Genomic DNA, 16,363 nt, shown 5'->3' with positions numbered 1-16,363 from the left:
ACCAATGTTTTAAGCCTGACTGTTAGAATAATGTTATGCCAAATAATATGTATTCTTTCTTCAAGATGTATCTTAATCCACCTCCCTTAAACTTCTTTCTACAAAGTCCAAGCCCAGATCACCTTTTATTTATAATACTTCATTAGATTCCCAGCATCAAACATGCTCTTTCACTTAGTTGCTCCTCAACAGAGTGATCAAGTTCATTACCAAGTTTTACCACACTGCAAGGACAGAACTTTGGTGACTTTCAATGATTTTGAGGATCAACCTGTTGCTGCCAAAAGAGTCTCTTCTTTAAAGCCTCTCATCCTACCTTTCATCTGAGCTCTTCTCACTTTGGTCATAAGAGTTTTACATTCCTTTTTATCCAGGTTAAAACAGTGTATCCTTACTGTTAACGTGGTTTAAGGAGCATTTGACCTAAAAGTCAGAAAATATGAGGCTGCATACTGGCTCTAGCACCTCCTGGTTACACGGTATTGGATAAGTCCACATGCATTCTTATTTCTCTGTCTGAAGAAACAGAGCCAAACTCACAGGGATATTTTGAGGATTTATGTGAAGTTTTTATAAAGTGAGAAGAGACAATATATAAACTTCTGTAAATATGAAGATGATTATAAATCCATATTAAGTAAACTCAATTCTTTACCTAATGAGTAACCAGTCTAAGTGGTTCAGAGCCTAGATCAGGGATGGGCTATTCCCAGTTTCTGACTCCATTTGTTTTGGCATGCCAGGTTAATGGGCAGCATAGAGAGGCACATTCAGTTCAGTTCAGTCACTCAGTCGTATCCAACTCTTTGCAACCCCATGAATTGCAGCACGCCAGGCCTCCCTGTCCATCACCAACTCCCAGAGTTCACCTAAACTCATGTCCATCGAGTCGGTGATGCCATCCAGCCATCTCATCCTCTGTCACATTAGATGACTTTTAATCTATATCCATGAAGCGATGTTCCAAGACTCCTGAAGCTTTTGGCTTTGTATCTCCACCCAAGCCAAATAAACTGAAGTTTTCATCTATAAGGAAAAACAAAAGCCTAACTGACCTTTTTAAGTTTGATTAGAGTAGAATTTCCAATAACTACTCCACACTCTGTAAAACATTTTTAGCTTGGGGAATCTTTTTATTCACTATCCTCTCCTTCTATATAAATCAGCTTGAGTCCTCTATCCAGTCATGTGTTAGCTGTCTGTAACAATGCTGCACAACTGAACTTTCTGCAATGGGTATGTTCCATAGCCACACTCTCTAATATAGTAGCCACTGGCCACCTGTAGCTATTGACCACCTGTAATGCAGCTAGGGCATCTGAAGAACTAATTTTTTACTTTACTTTTAATTTATATTTAAATGGCCACAGATGTCCACTGGCTACCATTGTGGGCAGTTCATGTCTATTGCTTGTGTGCCAGAAATATGCCCATTAAGACTTGTAAAATCACTGACAAAGTTGGCAGCCAGAATGTCCATAACACCCCAGTTATAAAAATTCTGCTTAAAAAAATTCTTTTGATACTCTTCACAGTAAGGAGCTGCTGCTGCTGCTGCTAAGTCACTTCAGTCATGTCCGACTCTGTGCGACCCCATAGATGGCAGCCCACCAGGCTCCCCCATCCCTGGGATTCTCCAAGCAAGAACACTGGAGTGGGTTGCCATTTCCTTCTCCAATGAATGAAAGTGAAAAGTGAAAGTGAAGTCGCTCAGTCATGTCCGACTGCTAGCGATCCCGTGGACTGCAGCCCACCAGGCTCCTCCGTCCATGGGATTTTCCAGGCAAGAGTACTGGGGTGGGGTGCCATTGCCTTCTCCGAGAGTAAGGAGCTAGCTTGCCATAAGTGCACCTGCATAACCATGCTTTCTGTCATTGCTCACTGCTCATGGTTTCCATCATGGAGTTCCCACTACTCAGAATGCCCTTCCTCCAACTGTATGCTAAGCAAACTCCCATTCATCTTTCAAAGCTAGTTCAAATGTTGCCATCCCCATGAGCACTCTTTAATATTTCTGATAGCAACATAGCAGAGTGAAAAGAGATGCAGTTGAGGAAAAAGGCAGATTAAAGTCTGAACCCCAGAATTAGCCTTTACTACACCTTGAACAAATCTTAAGCCTCAATTTTCTCATCTATAGAATAGTAAAAAAAAAAAAAACTGTTTTAGCAAATTTGTTGTAAGAATTAGAAATTCTGAGCAACATTATATTATGCTGCTGCTGCTAAGTCACTTCAGTCGTGTCTGATTCTGTGCGACCCCATAGACGGCAGCCCACCAGGCTCCCTCGTCCCTAGGATTCTCCAGGTGAGAACACTGGAGTGGGTTGCCATTTCCTTCTCCAATGCATGGAAGTGAAAAGTGAAAGTGAAGTCACTCAGTCGTGTCCGACTCCCAGCAACCCCATGGACTGCAGCCACCCAGGCTCCTCCGTCCATGGGATTTTCCAGGCAAGAGTACTGGAGTGGGGTGCCATTGCCTTCTCCATTATATTATGGCTAGCATTTATTTAAACATCTACTTGTCACTATGGAAGTGTAACACATGAATTTTTTCATTTTCATAGTAACCCTATAGTATAAGTAATATTCCTTTACCTATTCATCCATATATTCAACACTGTTATTCGTTTATTCATTCAACAAACATTTAAGAGCCTAATGTGCCTGGTGAGAAACTGAGGATCAAGGAGTAAACCAAAAAGTCCTAGAATCAGAAATCTTATATTCTAGTGGAAAATATAGACAATAAACAAGAAATATAATATCAGTAGTGCCAAGTGTTACAGAGAAAAATAAGGCAAGATAAAACAGAGAAAAATAGAGGATGCTGTTTTATAGAAGAGGTTGTCTAGCAAGGTCCCTCCACCAAGATGATATTTGGGCATGATAATAGAGCATGAGGATGCGCTATGTGCAAATACGTAGGAAGAATATTCCCAGGAGAAGGAATAGCAATTTACTGAGAGTTACTATGTAGTAGATCCTCAGCTAGATGCTGAAAATACATAAGTGAACCAAATAAAGTGACTGTCCTCCAGGATTTTACATTAATGTCAATAAATGAACAAAACCATGTCTCACAAGTGAAAAGTTCAATGAAGAAAAGTGAAAAATAAAGGGAAATAGAGGGTGATGGAAGGAAGTACTGTTATTTCTACTTTAGAGATGAAGCTATAGAGAGCTTAAATCGCAAGCTGGTAAATTATAAAGCAGGCATTTAATCCCATTAAGTAGTTTATTCTTTCAATTACTGAAACTCTAATACTTTGGCCACCTGATGTGAAGAACTGACTCGTTGGAAAAGACTCTGATGATGGGAAAGATTGAAGGCAGAAGGAGAAGGGGATGACAGAGGATAAGATGGCTGGATGGCATTACCGACTCAATGGACATGAGTTTAAGCAAGCTCCGGGAGTTAGTGATGGACAGGGAAGCTTGGCCTGCTGCAGTCCATGGCGTCACAAAGAGTCAGACATGACTGGGAGACTGAGCTGAACTGATTCTCTCCCCACTATACTATTAATATATAGTCTCCACTGGTAACTCCAGAATGACAAAATTCACAGTCCATTCCTTGTTATATCCCTAATACAAGTACAATGATACACAAGAGATGTAAAATAAGGTTGAATTAATGCAGATTTCCACTTTAGATATAATTATAAAAACTCCAATATAATTAAAAGAGACCATGACCCCAAAATCAGGCAGATGGCTCTCCTTATTTAGGGAAATTCCATTAACATATTCACAACAATAAATAAAATATAACATTTAAAGGTAAATGTTAGGTTTTGGAAGGAAGCTGGAGTGAGAGAGAACTACTGAAATGGGCCTCATATCTATTATTGCAACATATAACTACTCATATGGGCTTGGCAAAGGGTGAGCTGGGAGACTGTAATAAATGGGGGAGGAATAACAAAGTTATCATCACATGGACGTTAACCAAACTGGTGACAAGCTTGCAGTACTTGTCAAGCTTATTGACACTATTTGCCCAAGTATTTTCTTCATTGTCAACCCATACGGTTTAGAATGCTTCAAATTTCAAAGCTGCTTCCTATCACTTAGAAAACTAGTTCACAACTGTCAGCACTTCAACTTATAAACAGAAAATCCCATGGCCATATGGAACAAATTCTCACCATGCTATAATAATCTGTTTAATCTGTGTGAAAACATTTTATTCATAATTGTTATACTTTTTTCCTAATTTAAAAGCAATATGTATCTATTCTTGAAAATGTGGAAAATTCAGAACTATCTAAAGGAGAAAATATCATCCAAAGATAACTGCTATCAGTGAAATGTGGTATTTATTTCCAATATAAAGAGGTGTTTATTTTTATATATGTATATGCATGTATATGTTTAATGGTTGCTATGGGAATAGTTGTTGTTTTTCATGGAAGTGTTATACTTTTTACATAGATTTGTATATTGCTATTTTTCATTTAACATTAATATTACTTGAAAAGCAATTAGCCCACATTTTAAAGTATTAATTTCAATAATGGTAAAATATTCTACTGTAACTAAGTCTAATGTAACTAACCATCTCTCTATTGTTCATTTCAAATTTATGCCATTAAACTTGATGTTGGAATGAACATCACTGTATTCAACCTATATTAAAAATAACGATTATTTTCTTAGAATAAATTCCAAGCAGTAAAACTCTGGTTTAAATTATACAGATATATTATATCAAGCTTTATAAGTGTTGTCAAATGTCTTCCACAAGGTAATGCCAACTTACATTTCTGCTACTTAGTTATCTGAGAGTTTCCATTCCATACTTGCCCACAAAAGGTATCATATTTTTTGAAAATATGCAAGGCAAAAAATAACATGTCATTATTGAATTTGCATTTATTTAATCAATGAGGCTAATCTTTTTTCTATTAGCCAGTTGTATTTCTTCTGTGAAATCTTTTTTTTTTAATATTGTTTGGCCATTTTATATTAGAGATTAGCATCGTTTCTCTCTCTGATTTTCATGAACACTATGTATAGAGAGATTTGCCCTTCATCAACACACATGCTGCAAACAGTTCCACCTCTTTGTTATTGGCCTTTAAAGTTTTTCTAGTAAACAGATGTTTAAATTTTTCATGTAGTTTTTATCAGCACTTTGCTACTAATTAGCTCCATTTAATTTATGCTGGAAAAGTTCCTAATACTTTTCTCTTAAAATTGAGTTGGAGCTGTTGATAAATGAAGATGTAGGCCCAAACATCCATAATTACTATTATAATAAATGTCTATTCATAATTGATCATTAAGAGAAGCTACTTGAAATAAAGAAATCCAACAAAGGGATGGTATCTATGATATATAAAGAACTTTCATATATCAATAAGAAAAAGGCAGATGATACAAATGAACAAAAACTTATCTAGGTACTTCACCAGAGAGACTATACAAATGAGCAATAAGTTTATGAAGAAGGTCCTTAATGTACTTTCTCACCAAGGAAAAATTAACAGAATACTATAATATTCAACATAGCCATTAAATGGCTAAAATAATTAAATATGAAATCCCAACAAGAATGTGGAACATTCAGAATTCAAACACTGCTGGTAAGAATGTAAGGCAGTTCAACAATTTAGCTGTTGTACACCACCACTAAAACTGAACAAACACAAATCCTATGATCCAAGAATTCAACTTCTCAGCTGAAGAGAAAATGTAAATGGAAACTACCTGAGTGTCTATCAATAAGAATATTATTCAGCCATGAAAAAGAATGAAGTAATACCATTTGTAGCAATGGATGGACCTAAAGATTATCATACTAAGTAAAGTAAAAAAATAAATAAATAAATAAGTAAAGTAAGCCAGGCAGAGAAAGACAAATACCATATGATATCACTTATATGTGGAATAAAAAAAAATGATACTAATGAACTTATTTAAAAAAACATAAATAGACATACAGATATAGAAAACAAATTGATGGTTATCAAGGGGTGGGGGATAAACTAGGAGTTTGAGATTAAAATATATAAATATAAAATAGATAGTCAGCAAAGACCTACTGTATACAACAGAGAACTATATTTAATATCTTATAATAACCTATAATGGAAGAGAATGTAAACACACACATACATATATATACACACAGATGTTTGTATGTAAAACTGAATTACTTTGCTATACACCTGAAACTAATGCAACATTGTAAATCTACAATATTTTAATTTAAAAATTTAGAGGAGAATATGTAAATTTACTCATCAAAAGACATAGTCATATTGGCCAAAATTGGAAAGTATTCAAAAATCCATTTGTACGAGAATGGATAAATGATGTAGTGGATTCTATTGAGTGAAATACTACACAGTAAACAGAAAGAATAAACTATAATTACCAAAACAATATGATGAGTCTCACAAATATACTGTTGAGTAAAAGAAGCCACATACAAAAAATTTCTTTCTCTATGGTTCTATTTACATATAGTATGAGACCAATCAAACAAAAAGATTCTAACCTAGGGCTTAGAAATTGGATTGTGGTTACCCCTGGGGAGGACCATGGTGTGTCCTTTCAGCACACAATAAGGACTTCTGGGGAGCTGGCAATTTTTAGTTTCTTAATCTGGATTCTGGTTATACACATCTATTCAGTTTCTGAAAATTCAGTGAGTTACATGTTTATGATTTATGTACTTTTTCCATATATATGTTATATTCCAATATTTTAAAAATTTAAGAAAAAACAAAATACCTCCCACCTAAAAACTCCACACTAGGTACAGATGGCGTAAAATAAGTTTACCGTATCATCTTCAGGGAAGAAATAAATCCTATGTTATATAACTTTTTACAGATAACAGAAAATGAGGAAAAGCTACCAAGTTTACTCTATCATTAAAAGGTAGGTATAATAGTAAAAAGAAAGATCCCAGGGTATTCCTTAACAAAATATTAACAGAAGAAACCTGGCAATATATTATTTTTATATAACCAAATAGAGTTTGGGAGTATAAGAATGGTTCAACACTAGAAAATCCATTAACATATGTTACTACATTAATAGAATAAAAGAGAAAACCCATACAATTTACCTCAGTAGACACAGGAAACACATTTGTGAAATTCTATAGAGATTCACTACTTTTGAAAATGTCCACTGATTCAGCAACAAAAAGAAACTTTCTAACATGAAAACTGATACATTAGAGAGAGTCTCTTTAAATCTGGAACAAAATAAGGTCCCACTAGTACCCCACTCCAGTACTCTTGCCTGGAAAATCCTATGGACAGAGGAGCCTGGTAGACTGCAGTCCATGGGGTCGCTGAGGGTCGGACACGACTGAGCGACTTCCCTTTCACTTTTCACTTTCATGCATTGGAGAAAGAAATGGCAACCCACTCCAGTGTTCTTGCCTGGAGAATCCCAGGGACAGGGGAGCCTGGTGGGCTGCCGTCTATGGGGTCGCACAGAGTCGGACACGACTGAAGCGACTTAGCAGCAGCAGCAGCACCATAGTCATTCAAGAATAAAGAAGTATGAGATTTGAAAAGGAAAGGATTGCATTGCATAGGATAGGATTCTCTCCCTGGAAAATCAAAGAAAATCTACAACTCATTTTCATAAGCAAGTAAAGCAAGTTTGTTGGACTCAAAATCTAAACATAAAATCAATTTTTTGAGGCAATTACCAATGTGACTGTGCATAACTCCATTTTTAAAAAACTCTTAAGAACTTTTATTAGAATAAACCTAATAAAAGATGTGTAAGCTCTCTGAGGATAAAACTATAATATTACTGAAGAAGGTCTAAATAAATAAAGGAAAAAACATTTTCATGAGTGATAAAATTCACTGTCATAAATATGTAAATTCTCCTCACTTAAGTTTTCAACTCAATATAATCTAGTACAAACACAAGAGAATATTTGGTGAAAATATATCACAGAGGGAGACAGATAATCTTCTAAATGATTGGTATCAGAGACAGAAGCAAAGGACATTTTAAAAACGGAAATAAAGATTTCAGGGGTGATTTCTGATTTTTCTTTTTTCTATTTTTGATCTTTTCATTTTCAGGGATAATAGCTCTTCTCCATGGGACTTTTTTTTTGAGGCGGGTGCCGCACCCCATGGCATGCAGAGCTTCCCAGGTGGCACTAGTGGTAAAGAGTCTGCCCGTGGACACAAGGGACTCGGGTTCGATTCCTGTGTTGGGAAGATCCCCTGGAGGAGGAAATGGCAACCCACTCCAGTATTCTTGCCTGAAGAATCCTGTGGACAGAGGAGGCTGGCAGTTTACAGTCCATGGGGTAGCAAAGAGTCAGACACAGCTGAGCAACTGAGCATGCACTGGCATGCAGGTTCTTAGTTCGCTGACCGAGGATGGAACCCAGGCTCCCTGCAGTGGAAGTGCAGAAAGTTAACCGCTGGACCACCAGGGAAGTCCTAAGCTTTATTTTTCCTAAAACATCCCAAAGCTTCAGAAACCAAACCAAACAATATTAGAATAAATATCTAAAGGTCACATAAAAGTTACTCACTGAAGAAATGAAGCAAACTCAATCCAGGAAGCCATCTGATTCTTAATAGAAAGTATAAAAGATAATAACTGAAAGCAAACAAACAAAAATCTCATGAGCACAAATCCTAACCTGAAAGTTAATTTAAAATCCTCTTTAAACTTGTTTATGTTTATAATCCCCCACCAATAGAAATGTAGAAAGAATACCATTCATATAATTACTAAGCCCTTTAGTATTCCTACCAAATGTGAACACAGAAAGACAAACCAGAGTAAGAAAGATCCTTTTAGTGCTTTCATATTACCAATCATTTAGAAAACCTAGAGAATCAATGTTTGCAGAATGAGAAAGAAAAAAATAGAAGTAACCCAAGGAAACAGATACTAGAGAAAAACAATGAAGCAAACTTGGAAACTTGAGGACATGGTCTGAAGTTTAATATTAATGAAATGATCGGCTTAGAATATCAACTTAAAGTCATTTTGAATAGTGGTTAGGAAAATATCAGCCCACAGGAATTTTCCACAGGCCTGCCCAAATTTATTAGTCATGGCAGTAAATAGGAATGGTCTAAGGAAGTATACTTTTTACTATGGCTTAGATTTTCGGTTTGCCCTTTTTTCTGCATTTTTACTTTCCTCCTCCTAGGAATTCTCTTTTTAATATCCAAACTGCTTTTCTTAAGGGTCTAGACTATGCTAACTTTCATAAGGATATTTGCAAGCTTTCCCACATTTTACCCTTTGAGCCTTTGCTCATTTAGCTCCATAAAAGTGGAATGTTCTTGGCACACATCTAACATTTATCAAAATCCTACTTGACCTTCAAAGGAACAATTTAAATATCATTTCCTCACTCAAGAACTCTATGTATTTAATAATTCCTGTCCCTGTATCCTCCATTCATTCTAAGGAGAAACTACCACTTCACGAGCCTCTACTACATGATAGATGCTCTACAAAAGAGTTTCATTTTAATCTTCTCAATGGTCCTACAAAGTACTATTCTCTCTATTCTGCAGAATGGGAAACTAAAGCTATAAGTCATGGATACGAGATTCCAATGAAGCCTATCTGACTTCAAAGTCCATGGTCTTTACATAATTTTAAATTATGTAAAATTATAATACATTTTACATTTTATAATACATTTTACGGCTGCTTCTATTATAGCCATTACCGTAGACTGAGTTATGATGAGTTGTTTATATGTCAGTCCACCCTCAGAGGTTGAGATCTTTGAAGGCAAAGACTCTGTCCTGTCTAGGTTTGAATACGCCTATCCTAGTATATTGTCAATTATGTAGTACATAAAGCACACTAGTAGTGCTAGATATGATATGAGGAAATTAATACAATGTTCATTTTCCTCATATAATTAGCTATTGTAAGGCCTCATGATCATAAAAAATTAAGTACCTGGGACCAGAGTTGTCCTCCTATTACAAGCAGTGAGAAACCTGGATAAAATATACAAAAGAATTATTGTTACACCTTGGACAAATGTCAGGGTAAGACTGTGTCCCCTAAGTGAAGGGAAATGAATAAGGTAAGCCCCCAAATTACCCAGGATGTCTGTCTGAAAGCATTTTCTGGAATGCAACACAGGGAGTGGTAACCCAATCAGAGTACAGATGTCTTGTTGACTTGGGGTGAACAGAGTCCAGAATTTGAAGAAGAGAAGAGATGGACTCTGCAGGACAGAGTAGAGAGAAGGCAGCCATGCAGAGAAGAGCTCAAGAAATCTGTATAGGGGTCTTCTTGAGACTATGGGTAAAAACTAGAATGAAGGCCACAGAGACAAACTTCAATGACTGGTAATCTGAATAACATCCAGAATTCATACAAGGCTGTGACATATTTTGACCAGCTAAAGTAGAGCCCTCAATAAATATATAGAACACTGCACAGAGACTCCAAAGAGTCCCGAGTAGCTCTGGAGTGGTACTTAAAAAGTAAGGATGCAGGGATTCCCTGGTGGTCCAATGGTTAAGAATCTGCCTTGCAATGCAGGTGACCTGGGTTTGATTCCCTGGTCAGAGAACTAAGATCCCACATGTCACAGAGCAACTAAGCCCAGGCGCGACAACTACCGAGCCCACATTCCACAACTAGAGAGTCTCGGCACAGCAACAGAAGATCCCACGTGATGCAACCAGGATCCAAGGCAGCCAAATAAAATAAATATTTTTTTTTAAGTTAGAATGCATCAGAAAAACTAGGAGGGTTTATTAAAACCCAGACTGCTAAGTATCACCCCCACAGTTTTTGATTTAGTAATTTTGGAGTAAAGCTCTAGAATTCACATTTCTAACCAGTTTCCACATAATACTGATACAGTTAGTTCAGGTAATGTATTTTGAGAACCACTGCCCTAGAGAAAAGATAACTCTTGACTCCAACCCAGTTCAAGAGAGTTGATCCACAATTAACTTAAACAACTTGCTATACCTAAACCTAATACACACTTGATAGAAAGACAATAAAATTCTTCATTTAACAACGTAACATTCACAATATCCAATAAAAACTATCAGACATACAAGGAAGCAAGAGAATGAAACCCATAAACAAAAGAAAAGTTAGTAAATAAAATAGCTATATAAATGACAAAGACACAGAAATAGCAGAGAAAGACTGTAAAAGAACTAAATTTACTTATTTTTGTGAACATAAAGGGAAATGAAAACACAGACAGAAATGAAAGCTACACACACACACACAAACCAGAGCTCCTAAAAGTGAAAAACACATTATCTGAAGTGAAAAATTCAGTGAATAGAATTAATCACAGATTGGACATAAGAAAAGATCATTGACCTCGAAGCACCTAAATTGAGGCACAGAAAAAAGAAAGATAAAATTAACAAAGGCTCACTATCTGTGGAACAAAATCAACTATTTTAACATACATATAATTAGAGTATCATGAACGCAGAGGGGCAGGGGGTGGGGGATGTGCAGGACAGTATTTGAAAACCTAACGGTCAAAAGTTGCCATATTTGATGGGGGGAAAAAAAAACACACATAAAAGCTTAACAAATGGTAGGCAAGATAAACATAAAGAAAACCACTGAAAATCACATCATTATCAAAGTGCTAAAAGAAAAGTTATAAACAGAGAAAACATTTTAAGCAGTAGCGGAAAAAACATTACATGCCAACAAAGGTAAGAATTCCTTTGAGTTTTCATGCAAAGCAACACAAGCTAGAATATAATAGAATGACAACTTAAGTGCGAAAAGGAAAAACACACATGCCCACACTAAATATTGTCACTGCAGAATCTGTATCTAGTAAAAATACCCTTTAAAAACAAAAGTAAAATAAAGATTTTTTTTGCAGAAAAACGAAGGCTGAGAGAATTTATTGCAAACACACCTGCAATAAAAGAAATGTTAGAGAATGTTCTTCAGGATGTAATTAAATGATGCCAGATGAAAACCTGGATCTACACAAAGAAACAAAGAATAACAGAAAAAGTAAATATGTAGCATTTATTATTAATTTTTAGTTTTAATACTTAATATTTGCTGCTGCTGCTACTGCTGCTGCTAAGTCGCTTCAGTCGTGTCCAACTCTGTGTGACCCCATAGACGGCAGCCTACCAGGCTCCTCTGTTCCTGGGATTCTCCAGGCAAGAACACTGAAGTGGGTTAATAAATATAAAATCATCATTTATAAATTGTATTATCATAGTAAACATGTACAAATTAAACTTTGATAAATTTATAAAATAAATTTCATTAAAATATTACTATTTAATGTTAAATATAAAAGGCTTTTCCCCTCATTTATTTAATTCCTTCAAACATTGTTTAAAGCACAAAATGTTACCTTTAAATCATTTGTTTGGTACCACTATGTATCACACATTATGCTACAATCAGGGGATAAAGTGATGAATCAGAAATAATATTTACCCTCAAGACACTTAGGAGGAAGAAAGACAGATAAACAAATATGCTTATATATGTGCAATATATAAGGATTTTTGAGAACAGTAGGTACTTGCCATAGTCAGAGCAAGGAAGGAAGTGATCAATTCTGCTAGGAGGTATGTTCTACAGAAAAGTCTTCATCCAAAGATGATGACAGAGCTAAGATTTGAAAGATATACAGATGTTCAATAAGTGAATTTGGGGATGAAGGTAGGAAAACACAATATATTCCATAAATAGAAGAGGCATGAGATAATGTGAGTCAGTAAAATAATTCAGTAAGGCTGAAGCAGAAGATAGAAAGGGAACAGAGGTGAGACCAGATAAACGGATGACAGAGCACAAAAATCTGTATCATGAAAAGGAGTATGGATTTCAGAGACAACTAGGAGTACCTGATAAAGTTTTAATTGCAGAATAATGTTTTCCTTGTGTTTTTGCTTTAAAGAGCACTTTCACAATAGAGATGTAGGAAAAGGATAGGGTATACAGAAAGGGCTGAGGACAGGACTGGAGATGTGGATTCTGTATAACTTAGGAAATGACTAAGGAAACCTAAACTAAGGCGAAGATGAACTACTTGCTCCTTCTTGATACTCTTCCTTCACTGGTCTTCCAGGACACCGCACTAGATCTCCCGGTCATTTCACTGGTTGCTTCTTCTCATCTCCTTTGTCAATTCTCTTTTTGTCCCCATCTCACCCAAACCTAGACTTCTTAGTGTTGAAGAGCACTGTGCTCAGTTCTTGTCCCTTTCTCCATCTACTCATACTTTCATTTATTTATTTTTACTCATACTTTCAGAACATTCATTTAGCCTTTGATTTTAAATACCATATATTTGCATTTGACTCTCAAATTTATTTCCACTGAATTCTGAACTCATGTATCTGACTATCTACTCAATACCTTCACTTGGATACCAAGTAGACATCTCAAAGTTAACAAGTCCAACAACTCAAGGCTTATTGCTCCCTTCTAAAGCTCTTCCACCCACAGCATTTTCATCTCAGTTGATGGGAAATACTCACTCAGTGAGGGGAGGAAAAGAAACCTTAGATTTATCTTGACCCTGTCTGTTATGCCCAGTATCTAATCTATTAGAAACTACTGTTGCCAACTACTGTTGGACTAAGTGCTAGTCCATTTAACACTAAACACTCCATCCAAGCTATGTTCATTTCTTGATTAAAATATTCCAGCCTCCTAACCCATCTGTTTCAGTCCTTGCTCACACAATCCATTCTCAGCCCAGCAACCAAAGTGACTCTCTTAAAATATACATCTGGTATCTCTTCTCTGTGTAACGCATACCTCCATTCAGTGTTCCACAAAGGACCTACAGAAACTGACCACTGTTAAATCTAAAATCTCATTTCCCATGACCCTTGCTCTTGCTCTCTTGTACTCCAGACGTACTCCACATGTACTGGCCTCCTTGGTGTTCCCTGAACTCACCAGGGATACTCTCATCTTACAGTCTTTGCACTGACTTATTCTATCTGGAAAGCTTTTCCCCAGATATTCTCATTCACCTCCTTCAGGTTTTTGCTCAATTTCCATTTTCTCAGTAAGGTCAACACAGACCACTATTTTTAAAATCACAACTCTTTCCACACTCCCACAGTTCAAAACCCCCATCTTATCATACTATTTCCTTCTTTGTGGCATTAATACCTTTTAAAATATTATACAATTCATTTAACTCTTAGATCTAGTCTTTATTATCTGTCCTCACCACAAGCTTCAGGAAGGCAGGGATCTTTTTTTGCTATTATTCATTGATACATCTGATATATGCTGGTAAAGATTGAAGGCGGGAGGAGAACGGGACGACAGAGGATAAGATGGTTGGATGGCATCACCAACTCTATGAACATGAGTTTGAGCACCAGGAGTTGGTGATGGACAGGGAAGCTTGGCGTGCTGCAGTCCATGGGGCCACAAAGAGTCGGACACGACTGAGGGACTAAACTGGACTGATTGATAAGTCTCAGTCAACTAGAACAGAGTCCTGCATATACTACTGCTAACAAAGTATTCCTGAAATGAATAAATTGTATCAGTGATGTAGAGAACACAGCTAAGAGAAAGGTGAAGAATATATAATTAGCAGGATTTGCCCATCAGTAGTATCTGGAGGGCAAATGACAAAAAGAGGTGTGAATTGACATTCATATGTCCAACAAGGGACAGAGGAAGCAAAAACATATTTGTGAAAAGATGCTGAGTTCAGTTTTGGACATGTGGAGTACATGACTTACTTATTTCCTCTAGTAAATCTGTCTCACAGTCCAAATCCTGAAAGTCAAAGCCAGGTCTTAATCTGGTGACCTATTTTTGTGGAGGCCATGTTTTGGTTCTTATTTTTTTTCATTTCTTTGCAACTTTTTATTTAATATGATGGAACACTTCTATTTAGTTAACTTTTGAAGTATCTTTGAAAGTTCTCTTTTTAATTGTGGTAAAATACATATAAAAAATTTACCATCTTAACCACTTATGAGTATACAATTCATCAGTGTTCAGTATATTCACACTGTTGTATTAACACAACCAATTTCTAGAATTTTCTCATCTTAGAAAACTATACCCATTAAACAACTTCCCATTACCACCTCCCCCAGTTCTTGGCAACCACATTCCACTTTCTGTCTCTATGAGCTAGACTACTCTAGATGCCTCATATAAATGAAATCATATACTATCTGTCTCTACTACTGTCTCATTACACTCAGTGTTTTGTTCTCAAGGTTCATCCATATTGTAACATTTCCTTTCTTTTTAAGGCTGAAAAATTTTCCATGCATCTGCTGATGAACATCTGGATTGATTCTATCTTCTGGCTATTGTAAACAATGCTGCTATGAACATGAGTATATAAGTATCTTTTCCATTTCTCTGCAATCTTGGGATGATTATGGGAAATGTTAGAGAAGACCATAAGCTGGGGATGGTAAGACTGATTGTTGGAAGCTAACATTTCACCAGAGAAACCTGGAAAACTTCAGAGAAAGACAACACAGCAGTAGCAATAGTCTCAGACATGTACAGATGACTTGAAGACCACCCAGTGGGGACCCCTCCCTGACTTAAACACTGCTTGGCTATATAAGTCACACAGAGGAGGACTTGCTTCTCATTCTATATTTTTAATTATAAAAATGCTACTAATAAACCCTACCTGGGTGTGATATTGATTTATAAGCTCATATTAATAGGTGCACTTTAAAGATGAAAGACAAAGTAACCACCTTACATTAAAATAAATTAAGGATAAAACTTGGCAGCATAACCAGTGAATATGTTCAACTATTAACTGATCCTGCAGGCAATGCCTTTGCTGGCTTAATATTTCAAAAGCTTTCTTTTTTCAAGATCATTCCTGTCTACCTAGCAATAATACACACTGAATTAAAACGAGCTAAAAACATTCAGTCAAGAGAGCAAAACTTTTTCTTAAAAAGTTGTATTTAGTATGTTTAAGCCCTTTATATAGTATTTTATTTTTCTGTTCAAAGAGCAACATGGATACTAACAGTCCAAGGAAGAAAAACAAGAAAATATATAAAACACTAATTCTGAAAGAAAAGAAAGCTGAAAACACCAAGTTCTGCCTGCAAATCCAGTCTCAAAGCAATGCTAATAATGATGATTATTATATAAAATTATGATTAATAAAATCATAATTTTATATGAATATATATAATCCAGAGTTAATGTCAGGATTTTCCAGAGTTTCTTTTTTTTTTTGCTATGCCACATGGCTGTGGGAATGAAATGTGGGATCTAGTTCCCTGACCAGGAATCAAACCCAGGCCCACGGCAGTGGAAACACAGAGTCCTAATCACTGAATTGCCATGGAATTCCCTATACTTTCTTTTGAAGTTTATATTATCAAAAAATA

The 16,363-nt window shown here is 36.1% G+C and overlaps 1 protein-coding gene and 1 long non-coding RNA gene across 13 annotated transcripts in view; one reads left to right on the top strand and one right to left on the bottom strand.

Moving 5' to 3' along the window:
* RAD51B (RAD51 paralog B) overlaps positions 1-16,363 on the bottom strand; it is a 618,412-nt gene that overhangs the window by 455,126 nt on the left and 146,923 nt on the right. The window contains exons 8-9 of one of the 12 annotated variants that reach the window (XM_055538424.1): positions 8,533-8,600; positions 6,199-8,390 (exon numbers count right to left, since the gene is read on the bottom strand). The exons of the other annotated variants lie outside the window; for them this stretch is intronic. Coding sequence (XP_055394399.1) covers positions 8,357-8,390; positions 8,533-8,600 — 102 coding nt within the window. The 3' untranslated portion in view covers positions 6,199-8,356. Of the gene's footprint in view, positions 1-6,198; positions 8,391-8,532; positions 8,601-16,363 lie in introns of those variants that run through there. 12 annotated transcript variants of the gene reach the window in all.
* Positions 1-16,363, top strand: part of LOC129621708 (uncharacterized) — a 70,338-nt gene that overhangs the window by 30,126 nt on the left and 23,849 nt on the right. The gene's annotated exons all lie outside the window — the stretch shown is intronic.

The sequence above is a fragment of the Bubalus kerabau genome, chromosome 10 (genome assembly GCF_029407905.1).
Source record: "Bubalus kerabau isolate K-KA32 ecotype Philippines breed swamp buffalo chromosome 10, PCC_UOA_SB_1v2, whole genome shotgun sequence".
NCBI lineage: Eukaryota > Metazoa > Chordata > Mammalia > Artiodactyla > Bovidae > Bubalus > Bubalus kerabau.
This window is presented reverse-complemented; position numbering and strand designations above follow the sequence as displayed.